At 44.9% G+C, this 22,640-nt stretch overlaps 1 protein-coding gene across 4 annotated transcripts in view; it reads left to right on the top strand.

Annotated features, from left to right (window-relative positions):
• AFF1 (AF4/FMR2 family member 1) overlaps positions 1–22,640 on the top strand; it is a 234,418-nt gene that overhangs the window by 143,667 nt on the left and 68,111 nt on the right. For all 4 annotated transcript variants that reach the window (XM_040326684.1, XM_040326690.1, XM_040326698.1 and 1 more), the window contains one exon: positions 17,487–17,528. In XM_040326684.1, the coding sequence (XP_040182618.1) occupies positions 17,487–17,528 (42 nt within the window). The remainder of the gene's footprint in view (positions 1–17,486; positions 17,529–22,640) is intronic.

The raw sequence follows: 22,640 nt of genomic DNA on the forward strand, positions 1-22,640 counted from the left end.
ACAGACCCCCCCACAATGCAGACCCCCCCACAATGCAGAACCCCCCCCATACACACACACACAATACAGACCCCCCCACAATGCAGAACCACACACAATACAGACCCCCCCACAATGCAGAACCCCCCCCCCCATACACACACACACACAATACAGACCACCCCACAATGCAGAACCCCCCCCCCCCACACACACACAATACAGACCCCCCCACAATGCAGAACCCCCCCCCCCCACACACACACAATACAGACCCCCCACAATGCAGAACCCCCCCCCCACACACACACAATACAGACCCCCCCCACAATGCAGAACCCCCCCCCACACACACACAGACATACAATGCAGAACCCCCCACACAATACAGACCCTCCCACAATGCAGAACCCCCCACACAATACAGACCCCCCCACAATGCAGAACCCCCCCCACACACACAATACAAACCCCCCCACAATGCAGAACCCCCCCCCCCCCACACACACACACACACACACTCAATATAGATCACCTGAGCCACGTGCTGCACACACACAGCACATGAAAAGGGGGAGGCGGCTGCACTGTGCTGGGCTGCCTGTGACTGAGACAGACAGTCACAGGCAGCTGAGATTCATCAGACCCGCGGCGCTGCCGGGTCCCGGGTGTCGACGGCTCGCTCGGGTGCGACTTGCACCCTCCATGCCTGCTGTGTGTCTGGCTGTGACCATCGGAATCTGTGCAGGTCGTCAGGCGCCCATGTTGCTATGGCGCCCTGAGCGACCGCACAACCCGCACACCGCAAAGGCCGGCCCTGCGTACACACAATCATTTTTCAGCATGAAAGAAAACGTTTTTCAGCATGTTCAAAAAAACGAAGTTTTTCCAACTTCATCACACCATCGTTTTAAAAAAAATTATGAACAAAGCGCGGTGACGTACAACAGCACTCTAAAGGGGAAGTTCTATTCGCCTTTGGGCTGCTTTAGCTGATTCCTTGTTGGTAAAAGACGATTCGCGCTTTTCTGTCTGTTACAGCGTGATGAATATGCTTACTCCATTATGAAAGGTAGTTTTACCAGAACGAGCACTCCCGTCTCATAACTTGCTTCTGAGCATGCGCGGGTTTAAAACGTCGTTTCAGCCCACACACGATCATTTTTTACAACCCGAAAAACTATTTTTTAAAACGACGTTAAAAAATGCAGCATGTTCGAATATTTTATTTTTTTGTCGATTTTCAGCAACTGAAAAACGATGTGCAGCCCACACATGATCATTTTAAATGACGTTTTTTTTAAAAACAACGTTTTTTTCATGCTGAAAAATGATCGTGTGTACGCGGCATTATATTTGCTGAATGGAAGTAAGCCCTATGCTTCTATTGTATCGGAGGCCTGAGATAGATGGTGTAACTGAATATCAAGATGAACATTTGATGTGTTCTTTTAGAAGCAGCCCTGGTATACAGAGTACAGTGGCTGTGTGGATACAGAAATGTAAACCTGGCAAACTCTGACCCTTGCCTATGCTATCCAAATTTAATACATGTTTTGACCAAAGGTTTGTTTTACAATTTTACCTTTTTTTGGAGGTCTGTGTTCGATCAACAGACTTTTTCATGGCTATTTGTTGTAAACTACATACAGTATTGGTATCTAAAGTCAACTGGCAGTTCAGGGAAAGGCAATATTTATGTCCGTAGGCTGTTGCCAAGCATGCTAGTCATCCTCCTCCTTGCCCAAGCTTTTACTGGAGGTTTTTTTGTTTCCCAGCTGATTGCTGCTGTTTTCTCCCAGGAGAGGTCACATCTGAGATTTCTGAGAAGCACTCCACCTCCCCTCTCCACTTAAACAAGCACGCACATCTGACCAATTTAAATTGTCAAATACACCATTCAAATGCAAATATGGTCATGTTGTGCCATCAGAAAGAGATTTTTTTGGACAGTGAGACTTTGGATGATCAAACGGCCGAAATGTTGGAGTCCCCAGTAAATTTAGAAGCAAGCTTAATCGTTGCAAATATTTAAAATGTGCTTTCTTTTTAGTTATCAAGATTTGGGTAATCTGAGCTGTAGTAGTGATCACTTAAGCCTAGAGTTCCTGTATTATTCTGTTTTGCTGATGAACTAGATGGAAGTAGTATTTCAGGTTGTTCTAGAGAATTAGAAGAGACTTTATTGTAAATTGTGCAAGTCTTGTTTGGCTTTGAAGCGTCATATAATGTACTGAATTTGCCTCCTATTTAGATTCAGCCTAGGCTCACACAGACAAGGGGTTAGAAATCACGCGGGTTCAGCTGACCTTGCACGATTTCATACCCTCATGTCAGTTCGACTTTGGAAGCGATTTCAGAGACCTCTGTGTGGGTATCTGGACAGATGTCTATACAAATCGCATCAAAAGTAGCACAGGAACTACTTTTGGAAGTTGGTGCAGAGCCGCACCGATTCAGACGGTGCCATTGCCGGCAATAGCCGTTGATTTCAAATCGCACCAATGTAAACCTAGGCCTGATGACAATCTGGGTACAAATCTGGCAAATTCTTGATCTCCTTTTGACTTGTAGATGAATATACTTGGTTTACCAACAAATTCAAGATTTTATAACATCCATAAATCTTTTTTTTTTTTTTGTTCCCAACTCTTTAACTATTTGATGTCCTGTTTTGCCAAATTTTGGACAGCTTGTGGATTTATTAAATTGTTTTTTTATGCAGAATGCCGTGTATGGGCTCTCTTGTGTGTATCACCAGTGGTTTAATGAAATATACCTTAAAGCGGGGGTTCACCCTATAAAAAAAAAAAAAATAATTTTTCTTCTAGCATAAAATTCGGCATAGTAGCGCGAGCTACAGTATGCCTGTCTTAATTTTTTTTATCCCCGTACTCACTGTTATATCGTACATAGAAGATTCCGACTGCCCACGGGGAATGGGCGTTCCAATCCAGATGGAAGGTGATTGACGGCCGTCTCTGGCGCGTCACGCTTCTCCGGAAATAGCCAAAATAGGCTTGGCTCTTCACGGCGCTTGCGCATAGTCTGTGCGCAGGCACCGTGAAGAGCCGAGACCTACTCCGGCTGTCTTGGGGGAGCGTGACGTGCCAGAGCCGGCCGTCAATCACCCTCCCTCTTGAAAGGAACGCCCATTCCCCGCGGGCAGTCAGAATCTTCTATGTACGATATAACAGTGAGTACGGGGATAAAAAAAATTAAGACAGGCATACTGTAGCTCGCGCTACTATGCCAAATTTTATGCTAAAAAGTTGTTCTGCAGAGTGAACCACCGCTTTAATTTCTGGTAAACAGTTGTAGTATACATTTCTGGTGACGTGTTGTATCTACACTAATAAAGTTGGCTTTATGTGAACCAGATTTTTTGCTGGTTTGTCACCCTAGCATCATCAGGTGACATCTGAGTAGGAATGCTTACCCAGCAGCCTTTCTCAACATACTCTGAAAAGTAATGGGCCTATAAGCTTAAAGTGGAAGTTCAGCCTAAAACGAAAATCTCGAAACCTACTTGCAGCTACAATCTAAGACTAACCTATCTAGCCCCGTAAAGCAATATATATATATATATATATATATATATATATATATATATATATATATATATATATATATATATATATATATATATATATATATATATATATATATATATATATATATATATATATCTCTTTTATGAAGCCTTTCCAGTCTTTGGAGCGGCTTGCTTCACAGGGCTAGATAGGTTAGTCTTGAATTGTGGATGCAAGTAGGTTTAGAGATTTTAGTTTTAGGCTGAACTTTAAAACACAATTGTTAAGTTACAATATTATTTTATTTTATTAAAGATGCATATAGCAGAGTGAGGATTATTTATGTATATGGTTACAATTGGGTACTTCTGGCCATTGTAATATAGCATAGAAAATAACAAAGTTCTTACTGCACTGATTTTTGTTTTCCCTAATCTAAAGACAACTCAGTGGGCGTCTTTAAGCTCATGCTGATTGTAGGGAGTGCCTTTGAGATTCATCATCCCCTAGCCTAATTAGGCTGTAGCCTATTTCCTTATATGGTTCTAGTCTAAAACGACGCTCAGTATTTGTTAAAGGGACAGGGACCGTTGCCTGAGAAATTGTTTGGTAATGGTTTGATCCCCATTGGATTCTGCCCTCTTCCTGTTTGGATAGCCTGGAAGTGAACTAATAATTGGTTAACCATCCCCCACTGGTGATTGCCTTAAATGACAGTCTTTACTGATTAACAGGGAAACATTAGAGTGGTCCTAAAGAAGGATATAATCACTGTTCAGTCACATTTTGTTCCACCTGGCACGACAAAAGAAGATTTGAAAACTGAACGAATTGGTGCTCACAGGGCCCACACACAGCTCAAATTTTGGCCTATAACCAAAAGTTAACATGGCACCAGCTATACTTTTCCAAATGAATGCATGGATTTCTAAGTAAAATGCAAGTTTAATACTTGGAGTTATTTTCAGGGACATATGCCCACAACACAAGTAATACCTACATTCCGGCATACATACTCTTGGTCGCCTTTAACACGGGCGGCTGTTTTGCCGCAGATAAAAGCATGTTTATGTTTTGCTGGAATTCAAGACTCCAGGCACAGCGATCAGCTGCATTTGTACAGTGCTTTTAACTGCGGTTGCGTTTAGCCGCGGTACGATATTGAACAGGGATCCGACTTGGATCCCTGCCAATACCAAGCACTGCATCTGGTATGAATCTTGAGGGGGAACTCCACGGCAAATTTCAAATAAAAAAAAACAGCATGGGTTCCCCCTACAGGAGCATACCAGGCCCTTGAGTCTGCTATGGATTTTAAGGGGAACACCATATGCCGAAAAAACGTCGTGGGGTTCCCCCAAATTCCATAGCAGACCCGTATCCGAGCAGCAGCCCAGCCGGTCAGGAAAGGGGGTGGGGACGAGCGAGCGCCCCCCCCTCCTTAACCGTGCCAGGCCGCATGCCCTCAACATGGGGGGTTAGGTGCTTTGGGGCAGGGGGGGAGCCCTGTGGCCCCCAGATCCCAGCCCCCCACCCTAGGTGAATGAGTATGGAGTACATCGTACCCCTACCCATTCACCTGGTGGAAAAAAAATGTAAAAAAACACACTACACAGAGTTTCTAAAGTAATTTATTAGTCCGCTCCGGGGGGCCCCCCCTCACTTCTTTAGCTATTTTACGAGGGGGGGCTTCTTCGATGTCTTCTGCGGGGGTCCTGGTCTTCACCACCATCTGGTTCTCTTCTTCCGGGGGGGGGGGGGGGGGCGCTTTCTTCATTGGCTCTTTTACAGCAGCCCCCCTCCCGGGCTTCTTCAAAGTCTTCTGCGGGGGGGGGGGATCCTGGTTCTCTTCCGCGGGGGGGGGGGGGCCTTTCTTCTTTAGCTCTTTTACAGCAGCCCCCTCCCAGGCTTCTGTCGCCTTCTGCCTCTCTTCTTCGATGTTGACGACACGTCGCTTCCTCCCGCTGTAATGCCGTGTGCGCGGCTCGCACCCATTTATATAGGCCTCTTATGACGTCACAGTCCCATCATGCTCCGGGTGCACGGGAGGGGGAAGAAAGCGCACCCCCCGCCCGCGGAAGAGAACCAGACGGCGGTGAAGAGCGGGCCCCCCCCCCCCTGCAGAAGACGTCGAAGAAGCCCGGGAGGGGGGCAGCTGTAAAAGAGCTAATGAAGAAAGCGCCCCCCCCCGGCGGAAGAGAACCAGATGTCGGTGAAGACCGGGACCCCCGCAGAAGACATCGAAGAAGCCCCCCCTTGTAAAAGAGCTAAAGAAGAGAGGGGGGGCTGACTAATTTAACTCTGTGTAGTGTGTTCTCTTACATTTTTTTTATTAAAGGGGGCTCCCAGATTCCGATAAGCTCACCCCCCGCATACCCCGACAACCTACTGCCAGGGTTGTCGGGAAGAGGCCCTGTCCTCATCAACATGGGGACAGGTGCTTTGGGGTGGGGGGGTGCCACAGGGCGCCCACCCTGCCCCAAAGCACCTAACCCCCATGTTGATTGCATGCGGCCTGGCATGGTTAAGGAGGGGGGGCGCTCGCTCGTCCCCACCCCCTTTCCTGACTGGCCGGGCTGCTGCTCGGATACGGGTCTGCTATGGAATTTGGGGGAACCCCACGCCGGTTTTTCGGCATACGGTGTTCCCCTTAAAATCCATAGCAGACTCAAGGGCCTAGTATGCTCCTGTAGGGGGGAACCCATGCCATTTTTTTATTTGAAATTTGGCGTGGAGTTCTCCCTCAAGATTCATATCAAACGCAGCTGACACAGTGCACTGCGATTACCTGCGGTTATGTGCCAATAGCTGCGGGATTTCGCAGCTGGACGCATTGAGATCTATTTTTTCTATCCGCACAAAACCGTGGGTAACAAAACTGCAGGTAACCATAGTGTGTGAATGATGTCATAGGAAGGCATTGTGTGCTTCTAGCTGCAGTAAAATCCGCAGCTAAAAGCACCATTCTATCCGGCCGTGTGAAAGGGGCCTTAGGCCCCTAAATGGCAGTACCACTCAGCATTGTGTTCAGCCCCATCCAGCCACAGTATATTTCGGCCTATCATAGGCTTTGACACTGGGTGCAGGCAGCAGGGCTGAACGGTGCGCAGTCAAATTTCAGGGTTGGACCCAGAGGGGCTTTAACATGCCCTGTGCGAGTTGCTGAAGTCGGCTGAATGGCAGCTTTTCATTCTCGAACACTCAAGTTCAGAACTAGTGCTAGTCTTTCCTGATGACTTCTGTTGGTGAAGAGGTTGAACTGTGTTAAAAGGTGAGTATTGTAGCCAAATAAACCTCCAGGTAGACATGTACAGATTACTTGGCATGGGCTCTTATTTTTTTTAAGGAAAATAAACTACATTTGATTAAAGAAACGCTATAATTCCCTGCTAAATTATTTGCCAGCCACGATCTAAACTTTAAAGCCTAAGTTTAGTAAAGAAAAAAATCAGCATTAGGGACTAGGGTGACCACATTTTCAAACTGCCATTCAGGGACACCCCCCCCCCCCCCTTCCCAAAACAATATTATTTCATAGAGTGCTAGGAGGAAGTGAACAGCGGTCCCCAACCTTTTTTGCATGGGAGAATGATCTTGTGGAAGGGGGGAGGAATGTAGTCTCTGGGTTGACAGGGAATTCAGTGGCGGGTGATTTGTCGGGTGAATGGCTGATGTCAGCACTTAAATCATCCTGACACCATGCTTGATATGGTGTCAGGATGATCAAATCCAATTATTTCTATTACTACATTGTATTATATAAAATAAAATAGTTCAACTCACCATAATGCCGAATCAGTAGGAATTCTAAGCTTGTCACTTGCCACCAGATACAGTTTGTCGCTTGCCGCCCATAGCCTTCCACCAGATGCTGTGTGCCACTTGCCACCCAAAGCCTGCCACTAGATGCAGTGTCACTTGCCAGACAATAGTGAGAATGTATATTGAGGGGTGCAGGGTTCTGTAAAGGGGTGCAGGATACTATGGGTTGGGGGCAGGGTTCTGTGGAGGGGTGCAGGGTACTATGGGTTGTGGTGCAGGGTTCTGTGGAGGGGTGCAGGGTACTGTGGGCTGGGGCAGGGTACTATGGGTTGGGGTACAGTGTTCTGTGGAGGGGTGCAGGGTACTATGGGTTGGGGGCAGGGTTCTGTGGAGGGGTGCAGGGTTCTGTGGCTTTTGGTGCAGGGTTCTTTGGAGGGGGGCAGGGTTCTGTGGAGGGGTGCAGGGTACTATGGGTTGGGGGCAGGGTTCTGTGGATAGATGCAGGGTACTATGGGCTGGGGCAGGGTTCTGGGGAGGGTACTATGGGTTGGAGGCAGTGTTCTGAGGAGGGGTGTAGGGTACTATGGGTTGAGGGCAGGGTTCTGTGGAGGGTACTATGGGTTGGATGCAGGGTTCTGTGGAGGGATGCAGGGTACTATGGGTTGGGGTGCAGGGTTCTGTGGAGGGGTGCAGGGTACTATGGGTTGGGGGCAGGGTTCTGTGGAGGGGTGCAGGGTACTATGGGTTGGGGGAAGGGTTCTGTGCAGGGTACTATGGGTTGGGGCAGTGTTCTGTGGAGGGGTGCAGGGTTCTATGGGTTGGGGCAGGGTTCTGTGGAGGGGTGCAGGGTAATATGGGCTGTGGCAGGGTTCTGTGGAGGGTACTATGGGTTGGAGGCAGGGTTATGAGGAGGGGTGTAGGGTACTATGGGCTGGGTTCTGTGGAGGGGTGCAGGGTACTATGGGTTGGGGTGCAGGGTACTATGGGTTGGGAGCAGGGTTCTGTGGAGGGGTGCAGGGTACTATGGGTTGGGGTGCAGGGTACTGTGGAGGGGTGCAGGGTACTACAGGTCAAGGGCTGGGTTCTGTGGAGGGATGCAGGGTTCTGTGGAGGGGTGCAGGGTACTACGGGTCAAGGGCTGGGTTCTGTGGAGGGAAGCAGGGTTCTGTGGAGGGGTGCAGGGTACTACGGGTCAAGGGCTGGGTTCTGTGGAGGGAAGCAGGGTTCTGTGGAGGGGTGCAGGGTACTTTGGGTTGGGGGCAGGGTTCTGTGAAGGGGTGCAGGGTACTATGGGTTGGGGTGCAGGGTACTATGGGTTGGGAGCAGGGTTCTGTGGAGGGGTGCAGGGTACTATGGGTTGGGGTGCAGGGTACTGTGGAGGGGTGCAGGGTACTACGGGTCAAGGGCTGGGTTCTGTGGAGGGATGCAGGGTTCTGTGGAGGGGTGCAGGGTACTACGGGTCAAGGGCTGGGTTCTGTGGAGGGATGCAGGGTTCTGTGGAGGGGTGCAGGGTACTTTGGGTTGGGGGCAGGGTTCTGTGAAGGGGTGCAGGGTACTATGGGTTGGGGTGCAGGGTACTATGGGTTGGGAGCAGGGTTCTGTGGAGGGGTGCAGGGTACTATGGGTTGGGGTCCAGGGTACTGTGGAGGGGTGCAGGGTACTACGGGTCAAGGGCTGGGTTCTGTGGAGGGATGCAGGGTTCTGTGGAGGGGTGCAGGGTACTACGGGTCAAGGGCTGGGTTCTGTGGAGGGATGCAGGGTTCTGTGGAGGGGTGCAGGGTACTTTGGGTTGGGGGCAGGGTTCTGTGAAGGGGTGCAGGGTACTATGGGTTGGGGTGCAGGGTACTATGGGTTGGGAGCAGGGTTCTGTGGAGGGGTGCAGGGTACTATGGGTTGGGGTCCAGGGTACTGTGGAGGGGTGCAGGGTACTACGGGTCAAGGGCTGGGTTCTGTGGAGGGATGCAGGGTTCTGTGGAGGGGTGCAGGGTACTACGGGTCAAGGGCTGGGTTCTGTGGAGGGGTGCAGGGTCCTATGGGTTGGGGGGCAGGGTTCTGTGGAGGGGTGCATGGTACTGTAGAGTAGAGGGGTGGTGGCTGGGTGCAGGGAAGGAGAGAGCTCCCACACAGGGTCCAATGGAGGATCAGAGGGCAGTGTTAGAGGGGATCCTGGACATTACACAGCCTGGAACAGAAGGACCTGGATCAGAGCTAGGGGGAGGGGGAGAGCATCTGGAGGTGAACGAGCACCTAGGAGTGACCTGAGGACTGAGAAGCAGGGGGGGGGGACTCGGAGACACAGACACATGCAGCGCTTTGCCCCCATTTCTGAGACGAGCAGTGCCAGGACACAGATCACAGTCACAGCTGAGCTAAACATCTAGCAGGGAGCCAGCATTGCAATCCCCAACCTACACCTCCATCCATTGTAAGACGAACTCACTGCTTCACAGCTTCACTTCACTGCAGGGGGCGGGAGGAGCTGTTGTGAAGACTCCTCCAATCCTGCTGACTGTGCAGCTCTCCCCACCCCCTTGCTCTGCTGATAGGATGAAATCGTTGGTGGGGCGGGAGAGGGGAGAGCCAGAAAGAGAGGAGACAGACATGGCTATAGAATTATGAACGGCTGCATCGGCCGGCCGGGCTCATTCCATTCCGGGATAATGTATTGTCCCGCAATGGATGTAGCCGGGACACGGGACAGAGCTCCACAATAAGGGACTGTCCCGGGCAATCCGGGACACGTGGTCACCCTATTAGGGACCATACTTGCATTTAATGAGCAGTGACCCATAAGCTGCTGTAGTTTGAAGTCCAAAGTCCTTTGCCAATAGTAAACCCCCTCCCCCTCCACTGTGCTCTTTCTTTTCTGGAGGTGGACCTTTCATCCACTCGTCCTCCATTCATTGAACGCTTTACATCAATGTAAGGTATAGCACAGCTTCTTTGAGTGTATAATCAAGGAAAGAACTTTTCTCAATGGAGGAGAAGGAAAGAGGAGGTTTATCCTTGTTAGTCCATCTGTACTGTTTTTCTGTTTTAAGACTTGAAGCTGTTAAAGCTGAGTCCGGGCAACTAAAAATTGATTCCTTGCAGTGGAGCTGTGCTTGCACTGCAAGGGTGATGTGCTTATTTTGGTCTAGGGAAACAACAAAAAAACATTTACCCCAATTGTGCACACCTCCATGCAGCTTGGCCCCGACCGATCTTCGCAGTATCTTCTGCATGTGTTCCAGCAGTCTAGAATCTTGACGTCATCAAGACCAATGTTGGGTCCTTAGCCATGCAGTGGACATTATGATTATGCTGACACAGTCCACTGCCGGAGCATCACAGAGCTCCATCTTATAGGGGAGCAGAGGATCAGTTCACTAAAACAGTTTCTCCTCTCCCCTAGACAAAATTGGCTTTTAACCCTTAAAGTGATCATTTTTTTGTTGCCTGGAGTTGGGTTTTAACCATTGCAGTGCTGGAAATTCAGAGAAGAGGGTAATCCGCATGGGAAATGCTGCACATAACAGAAAAGTGATGTGACATCAGCTTTAAAGAACGTGCTACTCCAACATTACATGCTGTACCATGTACTTGTATGAAAAAGTATCCTGTTTTCTTTTGTATTGCTTCCTTCGTGCGAAATCTCTGGTGTTCCTGCCAGTCCCTCTGCTTTCCTATTGAAAAGCTGACCACATTAAACAGGAGAACACTCTGTAGTCAGTTCTCTAGCTGTGCTGGGAAATCCGGCTGCTCCCCCCACACAGCCATTCATTGGGAAGTTCAGTGTACTGCTATTTCTCCTCCCCCAGCTCTTGCAAAACAGAGGGAATGTGGTCACTTATTTAAAAACAATTGTGCTTAAATACATGGTTTTATCTTTTTTATTTCTATTAAACTTAATGGGTTATATTACAAGGCGATTGTTTATAATCACTTTTGCTAGCTTTTTTCAATTTTGTAACATAAGTATGTGATAATTGTGTTTTTTTTCAGTTTCTAGATTTTTCTGTGTAATGAATTTATTGTGGGAAACGTAAAACCTGCAGTAATACCTATCGACTAGATATTTACATTGTTGCATAACTCATGATAGCGTTTGTTACTCATTTCGTGTTTTGCTTCTGCTCAGGAAATGTCTTGCCTGTAAAATAGCTTTCTTTGATTAGTCTGTCCTGAATACTGCCTTAGGGTACACCGATACCTGTTGGAATTGTTACTTAATCTGCTATTTGACACATCTAAGCAGTAGTTGGATGCTGGGGCACAAACCGGGTTTTGTTTATACTGCTGTTCCAGTGCCATCCTTCTCTCGTGACGTCTGAAGTCACGTCACATAATTACAGAGGTTCTGCTGTTCCCATGCTTAAACTGTGTAATAATAGAACGTACTATTAGTACCAGTCGCTGGAAAGGTTATAAAGTACTACTAGAGGCTTGAACCCATCACAAGCATTATTTGCCCAGCTGTGAATCCTAGGCCAGAACATCTTCCCTATCCTGAAATGTCCCACTACTATATAAAAAAAAAACATTGGAAGCATATCGTGGACTAGATTTTTGATGCATACCAGTAGCACAATCTGCAGTGGTTTGCCAACTTTGGTTGGAGAAGTCTTGGCTCAAGATGTATGAACTAGTGTGAAAGCCCCTCTGGGCCCATTTTCAGCCCGTGTTTAGTTGTGCTATGATTTTGCAGTAGAGATCCAAATGCCATATTGACCTTCTATGTTCCCTACATATAAACATTCTTTCGACAGCGTGGCTTCAAATAGATCATGTTGATGTAACGATTGAACTATTTTGTGGTTGTTATAAGAATCTTGTCGGTGTCAGTTTTGACTTTTGAATATTGTTTCTCATTCTGTGCATCTGAGATCTTTACTATAGATCACTTTAAACCCACTGATTACATAAATATACAGAATCGTTCTTGACAATTCAGAAGGCTGGTTCCTATTGACAAGCATACGCTGCTTCCCTGCTACAGCTATAAAATATAAATATATACATTTCAAAAAGCAAAGACATTTTTTTTTTTTTTTACAATTGTACAGTATACATTTTTGTTAACCTGTGATGTTTTCAGAGCTAAAAAAATTCAGGGAAGAATGCTCAAAGCCTGTAACTGCTTATGTAAACAGCATCTAGATGGGCTCTTTTATGGAATTTTAAAGCCGTCTTTTAACGCATATTACCACATCTATATTATTCATGAGCGTTTTTAGATGCATTGCACAGGCATTCAAGTCAGGCAACACTCCACCAACACCCTGTGCATTAAAGTTTGCAAGGTTATAATGAAAAATGATCCATTTTGATGATTTCTCTATGGCAGGGGACTCCAAATTAAATAAAGGGCCACTTTACTGTCCGTCAGACTTTAAAGGAGGCCGGACTGTGGCCATCAGTAGTACAAATTGTCCCAGCATCAGTGGGAGTAAACCATCCCCCGTCATTGTCAGTGGGAGGAATTGGACTCCATTGTCATGTCATTCTAATGTCCCGCAAGCGCACTGCCCCAGTGTGAAAGCACTCCGGCTTTCACACTCCGATAGGACGGTAGGCAGTTTACAGTCACCATTTCTAGTTTTTTTTTTATTTATTTTTTTCTAGTTCTAAAATGCCTGAAAACTGCCTCTGCATTGGATAAAAATCAGTTTGCTTAAAGCTCACCCCAACCCCAAAACAAAATTCTAATATTTGCTCCCCTTTGGTCTCTTAAAGGGGTTGTAAAGGTTTGTTTATTTTCTAAATGGGTTGCTTAAGAGTCGGATCGCAAGTCGCCCCAGTGTGAACCAGCTCTAAAGCTAATGCATTGTTGGTTCACTTACCCTTTCCTTAAATTTCCCTTTTTAAATGTTTTTTTTTCTCACTTCCTGTTTCTCCTCAGTAAGGTGTTCAGTAAGCTGTTCTAAATGACCTTCCACCACTCGGATGATGGTGGAAAGCTTACTGAGGACAAACAGGAAGTGAGAAATTCAAACAAAGAAAAAAAAAATTTAGAAGGGAAATCGAAAGAAAAGGTTAGTGAACCAACAATGCACTAGCTTAAAGGAACCTATTTAGAAAATAAAAGACGATCCTTTACAACCCCTTTAAATAAATTACCTGTTGATCTTGCCACATATCTTTTTGAGACAAGAATTTTGATTTGTCTGTGCTGACTCTTCTCAATTAAAGGGGTTGTAAAGGTACATTTTTTCCCCCCCTAAATAGCTTCCTTTACCTTAGTGCAGTCCTCCTTCACTTACCTCATCCTTCGATTTTGCTTTTAATTGTCATTATTTTTTCTGAGAAATCCTCACTTCCTGTTCGTGTCTGTAACTACACACAGTAATGCAAGGCTTTCTCCCTGGTGTGGAGAAAGCCTCTTGAGGGGGGAGGGGGCGAGCAGGAGTGTCAGGACGCTCTCTACTTTGCAGATAGAGAAAGGAGCCGTGTGTTAGTGGGTGTCCTGACACTCCTGCTCACCCCACCCCCCCCTCAAGAGGCTTTTCTCCACACCAGGCAGAAAGCCTCGCATTACTGTGTGTAGTTACAGACAGAACAGGAAGTGAGGATTTCTCGGAAGAAATAAGGACATTTAAAAGCAAAATCGAAGGATGAGGTAAGTGAAGGAGGACTGCACTAAGGTAAAGGAAGCTATTTAGTGATTTTTCTTTAAATACTAAAGAACCACTTCCCCTATATGTTATGTAGAATAGGAGGGCAGGTTTTCAAAGTCCTATCTGGCTTCTGTTGTTCTGATATAGTTCAGTGAATCAATGTTATTATAGGACTGAAAGTGTGTTAAGCTGGCCATAGATGGCTCAAATCTCAGCTGGTTCAGCAGGGACCGGCCGAGATTCCAACCATCTATGTGTAGGCTGGTTGTACCCAAGTCAATTCATTGATTAACTGTGGTACAACCAAAATGTCAGATTTTTGGCATGAGATTATTGCCAGCGGCTATAGCCGTTCACATCAGGTCGTCAACCCCCCTCGAGGAAAGGCAGGCTGTTCTCCCAGCACAGCCAGAAAATGACCACACTGGGATGGATGTGCTCTCACACCTAGTGTAGTTTGAAATAGTGAATGTGTGGTATATAGGGGGCGCTAATAGAACAAATTTTGTAATTAAACAAAATATATATATATAATAAGGTGATAGCAATTACAATCTTAGTGATATCTATAAAAATATATACAATCTTTGCAAGTAATATCAAAAGACCCGTGGGTCAATAGTGAAAAATAAATAAAATCCACAAGAGAGCCTCTATGACAAGAGTGATGTGCTCCCAAGACAAGAAATCAAGAAAAAATTGCTTTCTTAGTGATAGTTAGTATTGTCCATAAATTTGAGTGATAGTAGTGAACCACTAACAAACAAAAAAGTGAATCTTTGCAATAGTCCAGAAAAGTAAACATGCAATCTTCTCGTGAATGACAGTGCTTCAAAGTCTTTCCACCACTTTCGCAAAACGACACCCAAAAGTGTATAAATTAAATGCGCTTACCAAAGCGATTTGACCCCTTTAACTAAAAAGAGAGTCTCTTTTTAGTTAAAGGGGTCAAATCGCTTTGGTAAGCGCATTTAATTTATACACTTTTGGGTGTCGTTTTGCGAAAGTGGTGGAAAGACTTTGAAGCACTGTCATTCACGAGAAGATTGCATGTTTACTTTTCTGGACTATTGCAAAGATTCACTTTTTTGTTTGTTAGTGGTTCACTACTATCACTCAAATTTATGGACAATACTAACTATCACTAAGAAAGCAATTTTTTCTTGATTTCTTGTCTTGGGAGCACATCACTCTTGTCATAGAGGCTCTCTTGTGGATTTTATTTATTTTTCACTATTGACCCACGGGTCTTTTGATATTACTTGTAAAGATTGTATATATTTTTATAGATATCACTAAGATTGTAATTGCTATCACCTTATTATATATATATATTTTGATATTTTGTTTAATTACAAAATTTGTTCTATTAGCGCCCCCTATATACCACACATTCACTAAAATTTAATGAGGGATTGCCTTTTTATATTTTTAGGGGAGCAGCTCTAATTTTAATTTTATTTACTAATTAATTGTTTCACATTTTTTTGGCGCGAAAATTCATCTCCAAATAGTTTGAAATAGGAAAGCAGAGGAACTGGCAGGAGCACCAGGAATTTTACACAAAGGAATCAATAGTGAGTGAATAACTTGTATAGCGCTACAAATGCGAACTGAATCGCCTCAAGGCGCTTGGCATCCATTTTCCTTCTATTTTTCCTTCAGAATAGGTGGGTCTTGAGTTTTTTTTCTGAAGGCCTGGTGATCAATTTCCATTCGGATATTAGTCGGTAATGCGTTCCACAGTCGAGGTCCTTGGACTGCAAATCTTCGTTCTCCTTTGGTCTTGTAACAGACTTTGGGGATTTGGAGTAGTTTTTGGTTTGTTGATCGAAGAACTCGATTGGGGTTTTGGTATTTTATTTTCTCAACCAAATATTCGGGGGCGCTTCAGTGTACACATTTGTGTGTCATTCATAGGGCCTTAAATGTGACTCTGTCCTTTACGGCCAGCCAATGGAGGGATCTCAGGGACGGAGTGATCGATTCCCAAAGAGAACAGGATACTTTTTCATACAAGTACATGGTACAGCAGGCACATATCAGGAATATGAAATGTTGGGGTAACATTTTCTTTAAATGGTCCTTGTTAACTATATATGTAATGCTGGAAGGCACGCTACCTGTGTGTCGTTGGAGAAAATAAAATCAATCTAGATCTATTGCTGTAAAGAAGAGATACATAGGCATTACATTTGAGTTTATTTAAAGAGCAGTGTTATGTTTTTTTGTTAACAAAAATTTAAATTTAGCAATGCAGTAAAATAATGAAAGGCTTTTGCATTTTTAGAAGAGGATTGTTATTCTCCCACTCTCTTGCACAGCACACAGAAAGTAAAGTCGCACAAAGTCCACACATCAGACGACACAGACCTTCCTGTAACAATCATGCATCACTGCTGTGTGCATACATAAGTGGCCAGAAGAAGTGTTTAGAGATGAGGGGCTTAGCTGTTGACTTATTTTTTTGTATAATCTGTAATTTTTTTAAATGAACAAACAAAACCGATAAAAGAAATACATATGGCATATACGGACCACAGCGAGTATACAATCGCATACGGTTCAGAAAATAACACTTAACAACTGAGGAACAAGCTACATTTTCCTAGGCGATGCTACAGTTCCGCTGGGGGTGAGCTAGCCCGCTCAACTAGCAATCTTGTCCACTACTGTTTCCCAAGGATAGGGATCATGCTATTCAAGATGAACCCACCTCCCCGTGCCCCGTATGGGGAGGGGTGGCCACTATAGCCTCCGTCAAACCATTCCAGGCCGAAATCCGGCTCACGGGCACGAAGGGGTGCGGAACCTCGCTCCTTTAGGAATCCCTTCTCCTTAACCAGAAAGGGAAGAGACTTCATCTACATAGAAAGATCCGGCCCAAACTAGGGGCCAACCCTCACAACCTGTATGCGACCTGGACTGAGCAAACATGAGAGGCTCCAGGGTATATCGCATAAAGGAAAATTAAAATAAAAAGACCAAAAAGAAACAAACGGACAAACACAAGCAGAAAATAACCGCGCAGGAAAGCCAGAAAGAGGGGACATAGGAAAGGGTAAGGGGGGGATAGGTCTGCCTTCACCAGGCGTGTATCCGTGGTACTAAGCGGCCCTGCGAATTGATGGCATACTGTTAGCGCGTTCAGCTCAGTATTAGAGCTCAGCGGTTGACTTTTGATAAAATGTCGAAATTTGCATATCAGTAATAGCTCTAAGTAATTTTTCATCTATTGAGGAAAGGGGTAGTGTGTTTGCAACAGCTGAAGGGCTTTATGGGAAAGGGTGGCTCATTTTTAGGTCTGATTGGCTACCAGGGTTGTGGAGATCATTATTCTGGCTTGGATAAGCAAGACTCTTTATTTATGACTGACCTTGGAACATTGCTTTGCACAGCAGGTGCCTTCCAACATTTAGAAGATTTCTCCTTTGGTATCTACGTATTTCTGCATGACTCATAGTGTATGTAAATACACCTAACCAGTTTACTAAATAAACAATACATACATTTTTAGAGAATTTATGTGCATATTTGTATCCTCAGGTTTGTTTAAAACTATCGTTGTACTTTAACACTGGCTATTTGCTTAATGTTAATTGTTTTGTTTTTTCAGACCTTCACCAATGAAGCCCATTGTGTTGAAGAGATTTTGAAGGTATGTGCAAAACTTTCAATAAAATAACTGTAGTATTCTATAGCTAATAATCTAATGTATGAACATATAATGTTTTAATTTAACTCTAAATTGCAAGCACTACCAGCACAAAATGTTTTGTAAGCTTCAGCTGGACCCTCAATCTAGCCTAATTATTTTTTTGCATGGTGCTTGCTACCTGCTGTCAGCAATAGAATATATTGTAAGCAGGATTTTATATTTACCTGACTTTATCATTGCTCAATTTTTTAAATACATGGTTTTAGTCCTGAAAAGAAGCTAAAAAGAAAGGAAACGTGTGACGAACTAGGAGCACAGAAAAAGAGATCACACGGATCCTGATGCATGGTCGTTTATTTAGGAACTTGGGTGTATGGGAGGGGTGGGCAGTAGGGCACAGCAGAGAGACTATATCCAAGTGGTAGTAATATAGCATAGCACAGGTTAACAGTTCATAAAGTAACAATGGGGCACAGTGCGGATAAAAGATCCTTAGGCCTCATTTCCATGGACGTTTTTAAAAACGAGCTGTAAAGCTAGGTAGGACTCCTGGAATAATCGGCGTTAAAAACGCGATTTTTACCACATTTTGCATTAACTTTTTTGCTCGTTTTTTTTTTGCTATTGTTAGGCAGCGTTTTTTGAAGAAAAACACATCTCTAGGCTATATACACTCCCAAATTTCAGTGAAACATCATAAGACCCTGGTATAATTTAACCATTTCTGCCATTTTGTGAGACCAGAGTGAGTAGCAGCTGAGAGAGCAGCAGTGTACTTGTATTTAGCGTGTCACTTGCCACATCACCTGCCACAAGTTGTGGATTGTCCACTTGCCACGTTACCTGACTACGACACCTGCCACAAGTTGTGGATTGTCCACTTGCCACGTCACCTGTCACAAGTTGTGGATTGTCCACTTGCCACGTTACTTGACTACGACACCTGCCACAAGTTGTGGATTGTCCACTTGCCACGTTACCTGACTACGACACCTGCCACAAGTTGTGGATTGTCCACTTGCCAAATCACCTGGCCACGTCACCTGCCACAAGTTGTGGATTGTCCACTGGCCACGTCACCTGCCACAAGTTGTGAGTTGTCCACTTGCCACGTCACCTGCCACAAGTTGTGGATTATCCATATGCCTTCACCTTCCTAATATGATCTCCATGAAGAGCATGTGCCACATCCTACAGTTCAGGATGTGCTTGAACAGCAGTGATTAGAGAAAGTTGGGATACAGAACTTGCCATTGCCATCTTGGTTCTCTCTTCTCTGCGCTATACCCACAAGCACACGACTGTGAATTTCCTGTGTTTACAGAGGCTACAGTGACCAATGAAATATTTGCTGATAAAACGCTGGAGCTCAAAAATGCAGCGGTATCTGTTTTTAGCGGTTTTAAGCGTTTTTTAACATCTGGCGTTTTTACAGCTCTGGCGTCGGCGCCACAGAACACCCTGGTCCTGATTTGTTTGTTTTTTACAGCTCAAAAACGCCTATGCCATTTGCAGCTCAAAAACGCCTATGTGGGCATGAAGCCATAGAATAACATGGACAGGCGTTTTTAAGCTGTAAAAAACGCTAAAAAAAGCGGCGGTAAAAACGTCCATGGAAATGAGGCCTTAAAGTGAAAATATGGCACAGAAAATGGGAAACAGGGCAAAAAACGTTACAGCAATGGTTAAGTCCAGCACACAGGGCAGTGATCCAGCGGAGCAAGGTAAGGAAAAAAAAGGGGTGGTCTGTGGCACCGTAAGTAATTGGCCTCCATCTCAAACGTATATGCAAAACCGAAGAAAACATTGGTCAAGGAGGGACTTTTAAATTGGGGATCAACTGATTATCGTGGGTCCGATTATCAGTGGCCGATATTACCAATATTGTTTCAAGGGGTTTTACTGGTGTGATGCATGCAGCTAAACCCAGGATCTGAGAGGGCGGCAGGGAAGGAGACTCAGAGGACACAGGGCAGGGTTCTTTCCAGTCCAATTGCAGGTCCTCGGGGGGTCTTTGTGTCTTGGCCATAGCTTCATAGGCAGCAATTGCTGGGAGTGTGGAGAGACAGTCTGAGACCGGCCCCACTTCAGTATGTAACTCTGGATCTGGGGCCCAATCTTGTGTCCAAGCAACCTGAGGCTTGGAGTCGGGATGCACTGGCAGCTATCTCAAACAGGAGTGTTGTGCCCACTGAGATAGCAAGCGAGGTGCCAGGCATGTAGCCTGCATGGGGGTAAATCCACATGTAGGCACAGCAGGGTGGCAGGCTCCTCTGTGCTCAAAGGGGAAACAGGACGGGGTCCACATGAGGGTGCAGCGCTCGCCCAGCACAGAGGTGATGTGTCCTGTATGCGGGTTCCAGGGCACAGAATGGTGGCAAGCTGGGCAAAACAAATATGCTGGTGTCTGTGCTGGGGTACAGAGGAATAACTGAGGGACAATAAGGGTGGCGTGACGCAACAAAAAAAAACATTATACTGTACATTCTTCTAAAATAGCCTCAATATGGAAATTTTTGAGACACCAACATGCATGTTGTTGTGGTGGGAGTTCTGAGTTTTCCATGGATGGTGGGAGATTTATTCAATACCAAGCTTGCTAAAGTTTTAATAGGACTTCACCTATAGAGCATGACTTTAGCCCCAACTTCCTCATGGCAGAATCCCATCATGAGGCATGGGACATCTAGTTATGAAGTATACGCAAAGGGTAGGGAGTCTTTATTGAGGGTACTTAATTGTAAAGTGATGGATAGGCTGATCATTGATACATCTAGAAAAATTAATTTAAAAGCTTTGTAGCAAGTTCTATAATTCCTATATGGATCTCTAAAGAAGTCATGATGTATTACTCAGTCAAGAACAATTTGAACTCTAGTCAATGCCAATCTTCCAGTTTATGAATATCCTAGGCATTTCATGCCAGTAGGCTGGCATTTGAGTGTTGCAGTACATTTCTAGTGTCTTTATAGTACCTGAACTGATTATATCGTTTATGAAAAGTATGGCAATGGGGAACATTTCTTTAAAAAGGACAATATCAAATCTTGTTTTCCAAAAATGTAACATAATTTCTATCCACTATAAATAATAACAAAATAACAAGATTTTAGTCCTGCCATTGGGCTTCGGTAGCTATCAAACTTCACATTTCTCTCTATTCCAATTTCAGTATTTATTTTTATAGAATTCTTCTCCTGCCGTTGGTCTACTGACCGTCTGTCAATGCCAGAAATTGTTTAGTTTATGGTCAAATTGCTGGCATCAGTTTCCATCAGTTGGCAGCTCTTTTACAGTTTACTGCACTTGGTGTGTTATCTGTGGCAGATTTCGCGCTATAGTCGCCTCCAAATCGCCTTGCAAAGTCGCGATGTACAGTGGGGATCGAAAGTTTGGACACCCCAGGTAAAAATGTGTATTAATGTGCATAACGAAGCCAAGGAAAGATGGAAAGATCTCCAAAAGGCATCATCAAATTACAGATTAGACATTCTTATAATATGTCAAAAAAAGTTAGATTTTTATTTCCATCATTTACACTTTCACAATTACAGAAAACAAAAAAATGGTGTCTGCCAAAGTTTGGGCACCCTGCAGAGTTAATATCTTGTAGTGCCCCCTTTGGCAAGTATCACAGCTTGTAAACGCTTTTTGTAGCCAGCCAAGAGTCTTTCAATTCTTGTTTGAGGTATCTTTGCCCATTCTTCCTTACAAAAGTCTTCTAGTTCTTTGAGATCTCTGGGCTGTCTGTCACGCACTGCTCTTTTAAGGTCTATCCATAGATTTTCAATTATGTTGAGGTCAGGAGATTGTGAAGGCCATGGCAAAACCTTCAGTTTATGCCTCTTGATGTAATCCCCCGTGGATTTTGAGGTGTGTTTAGGATCATTATCCATTTGCCATCCTCTCTTTAACTTCAGCTTTTTCACAGATGGCATCAAGTTACCATCCAAAATTTGCTGAAATGTTATTGAATCCATTTTTCCTTCTACTCGTGAAATGTTCCCTGTGCCACTGGCTGCAATACAACCCCAGAGCATGATTGATCCACCCCCATGCTTAACAGTTGGACAGAGGTTCTTTTCATTAAATTCTGTGCCCTTTCTTCTCCAAACGTACCTTTGCTCATTCCGGCCAAAAAGTTCTATTTTAACCTCATTGGTCCACAGAACTTGTTTCCAAAATGCATCAGGCTTGTCTATATGTTCATTTGCAAAGTTCAAACGCTGATTTTTGTGGTGAGGACATAGAAGAGGTTTTCTTCTGATATTCCATATTTGTACAAGTATCTCTTTATAGTGGAATAGTGTACCACAACTCCAGTGTCTGCCAGATCTTTCTGGAGGGATCGTGCAGTCAAACGTGGGCTTTGAATTGCTTTTCTCACAATCCTGCGAGCTGCACTCTCTGATATTTTTCTTGGTCTTCCAGATTTTGCTTTAACTTCCACTGTTCCTGATGACTGCCATTTCTTAATTACATTCCGAACAGAGTATATTGACATCTGAAAACGCTTTGCTATCTTCTTATAGCTTTCTCAAGCTTTGTGAGCGTCAACTATTTTCAGTTTTAGTTTTCTAGACAACTGCTTAGAACAGGGATAAGCAATCAGCGGACCTCCAGCTGTTGCAGAACTACAAGTCCCATGAGGCATAGTGAGACTCTGACAGCCACAAGCATGACACTCGGAGGCAGAGTCATTATGGGACTTGTAGTTTTGCAACATCTGGAGGTCCGCTAATTGCATATCCCTGGCTTAGAAGATTGTTGGGGCAAGGTCAGATGAGTCTGGGCATTTAAAACCTTTGAGATTGACATCACCTGGTCTTCCCAGACGATGATTGAGAACAATCTATGACACTGGCAGGTCTCCGCTTTGCAAAGGGGGCAGTGCATGCTATAAATTCTGCAGGGTGCCCAAACTTTTGCAGACGCCATTTCTCTTTCGTTCATAGACGGACACAGCCTTCATTGACCTTAGGGTTATGCTTCTTCCTACCAGGAGATTTAGGCAGAATTCTACAGCACTTAAGGCGTGGCTCCCCCAGGCATAACCCCCACTCTGCTCTAGCAGCTTCAGTTTGTTTCTGCCTAACCGTCAGGAGAGTCAGG

This window comes from Rana temporaria, chromosome 1, assembly GCF_905171775.1.
Source record: "Rana temporaria chromosome 1, aRanTem1.1, whole genome shotgun sequence".
NCBI lineage: Eukaryota > Metazoa > Chordata > Amphibia > Anura > Ranidae > Rana > Rana temporaria.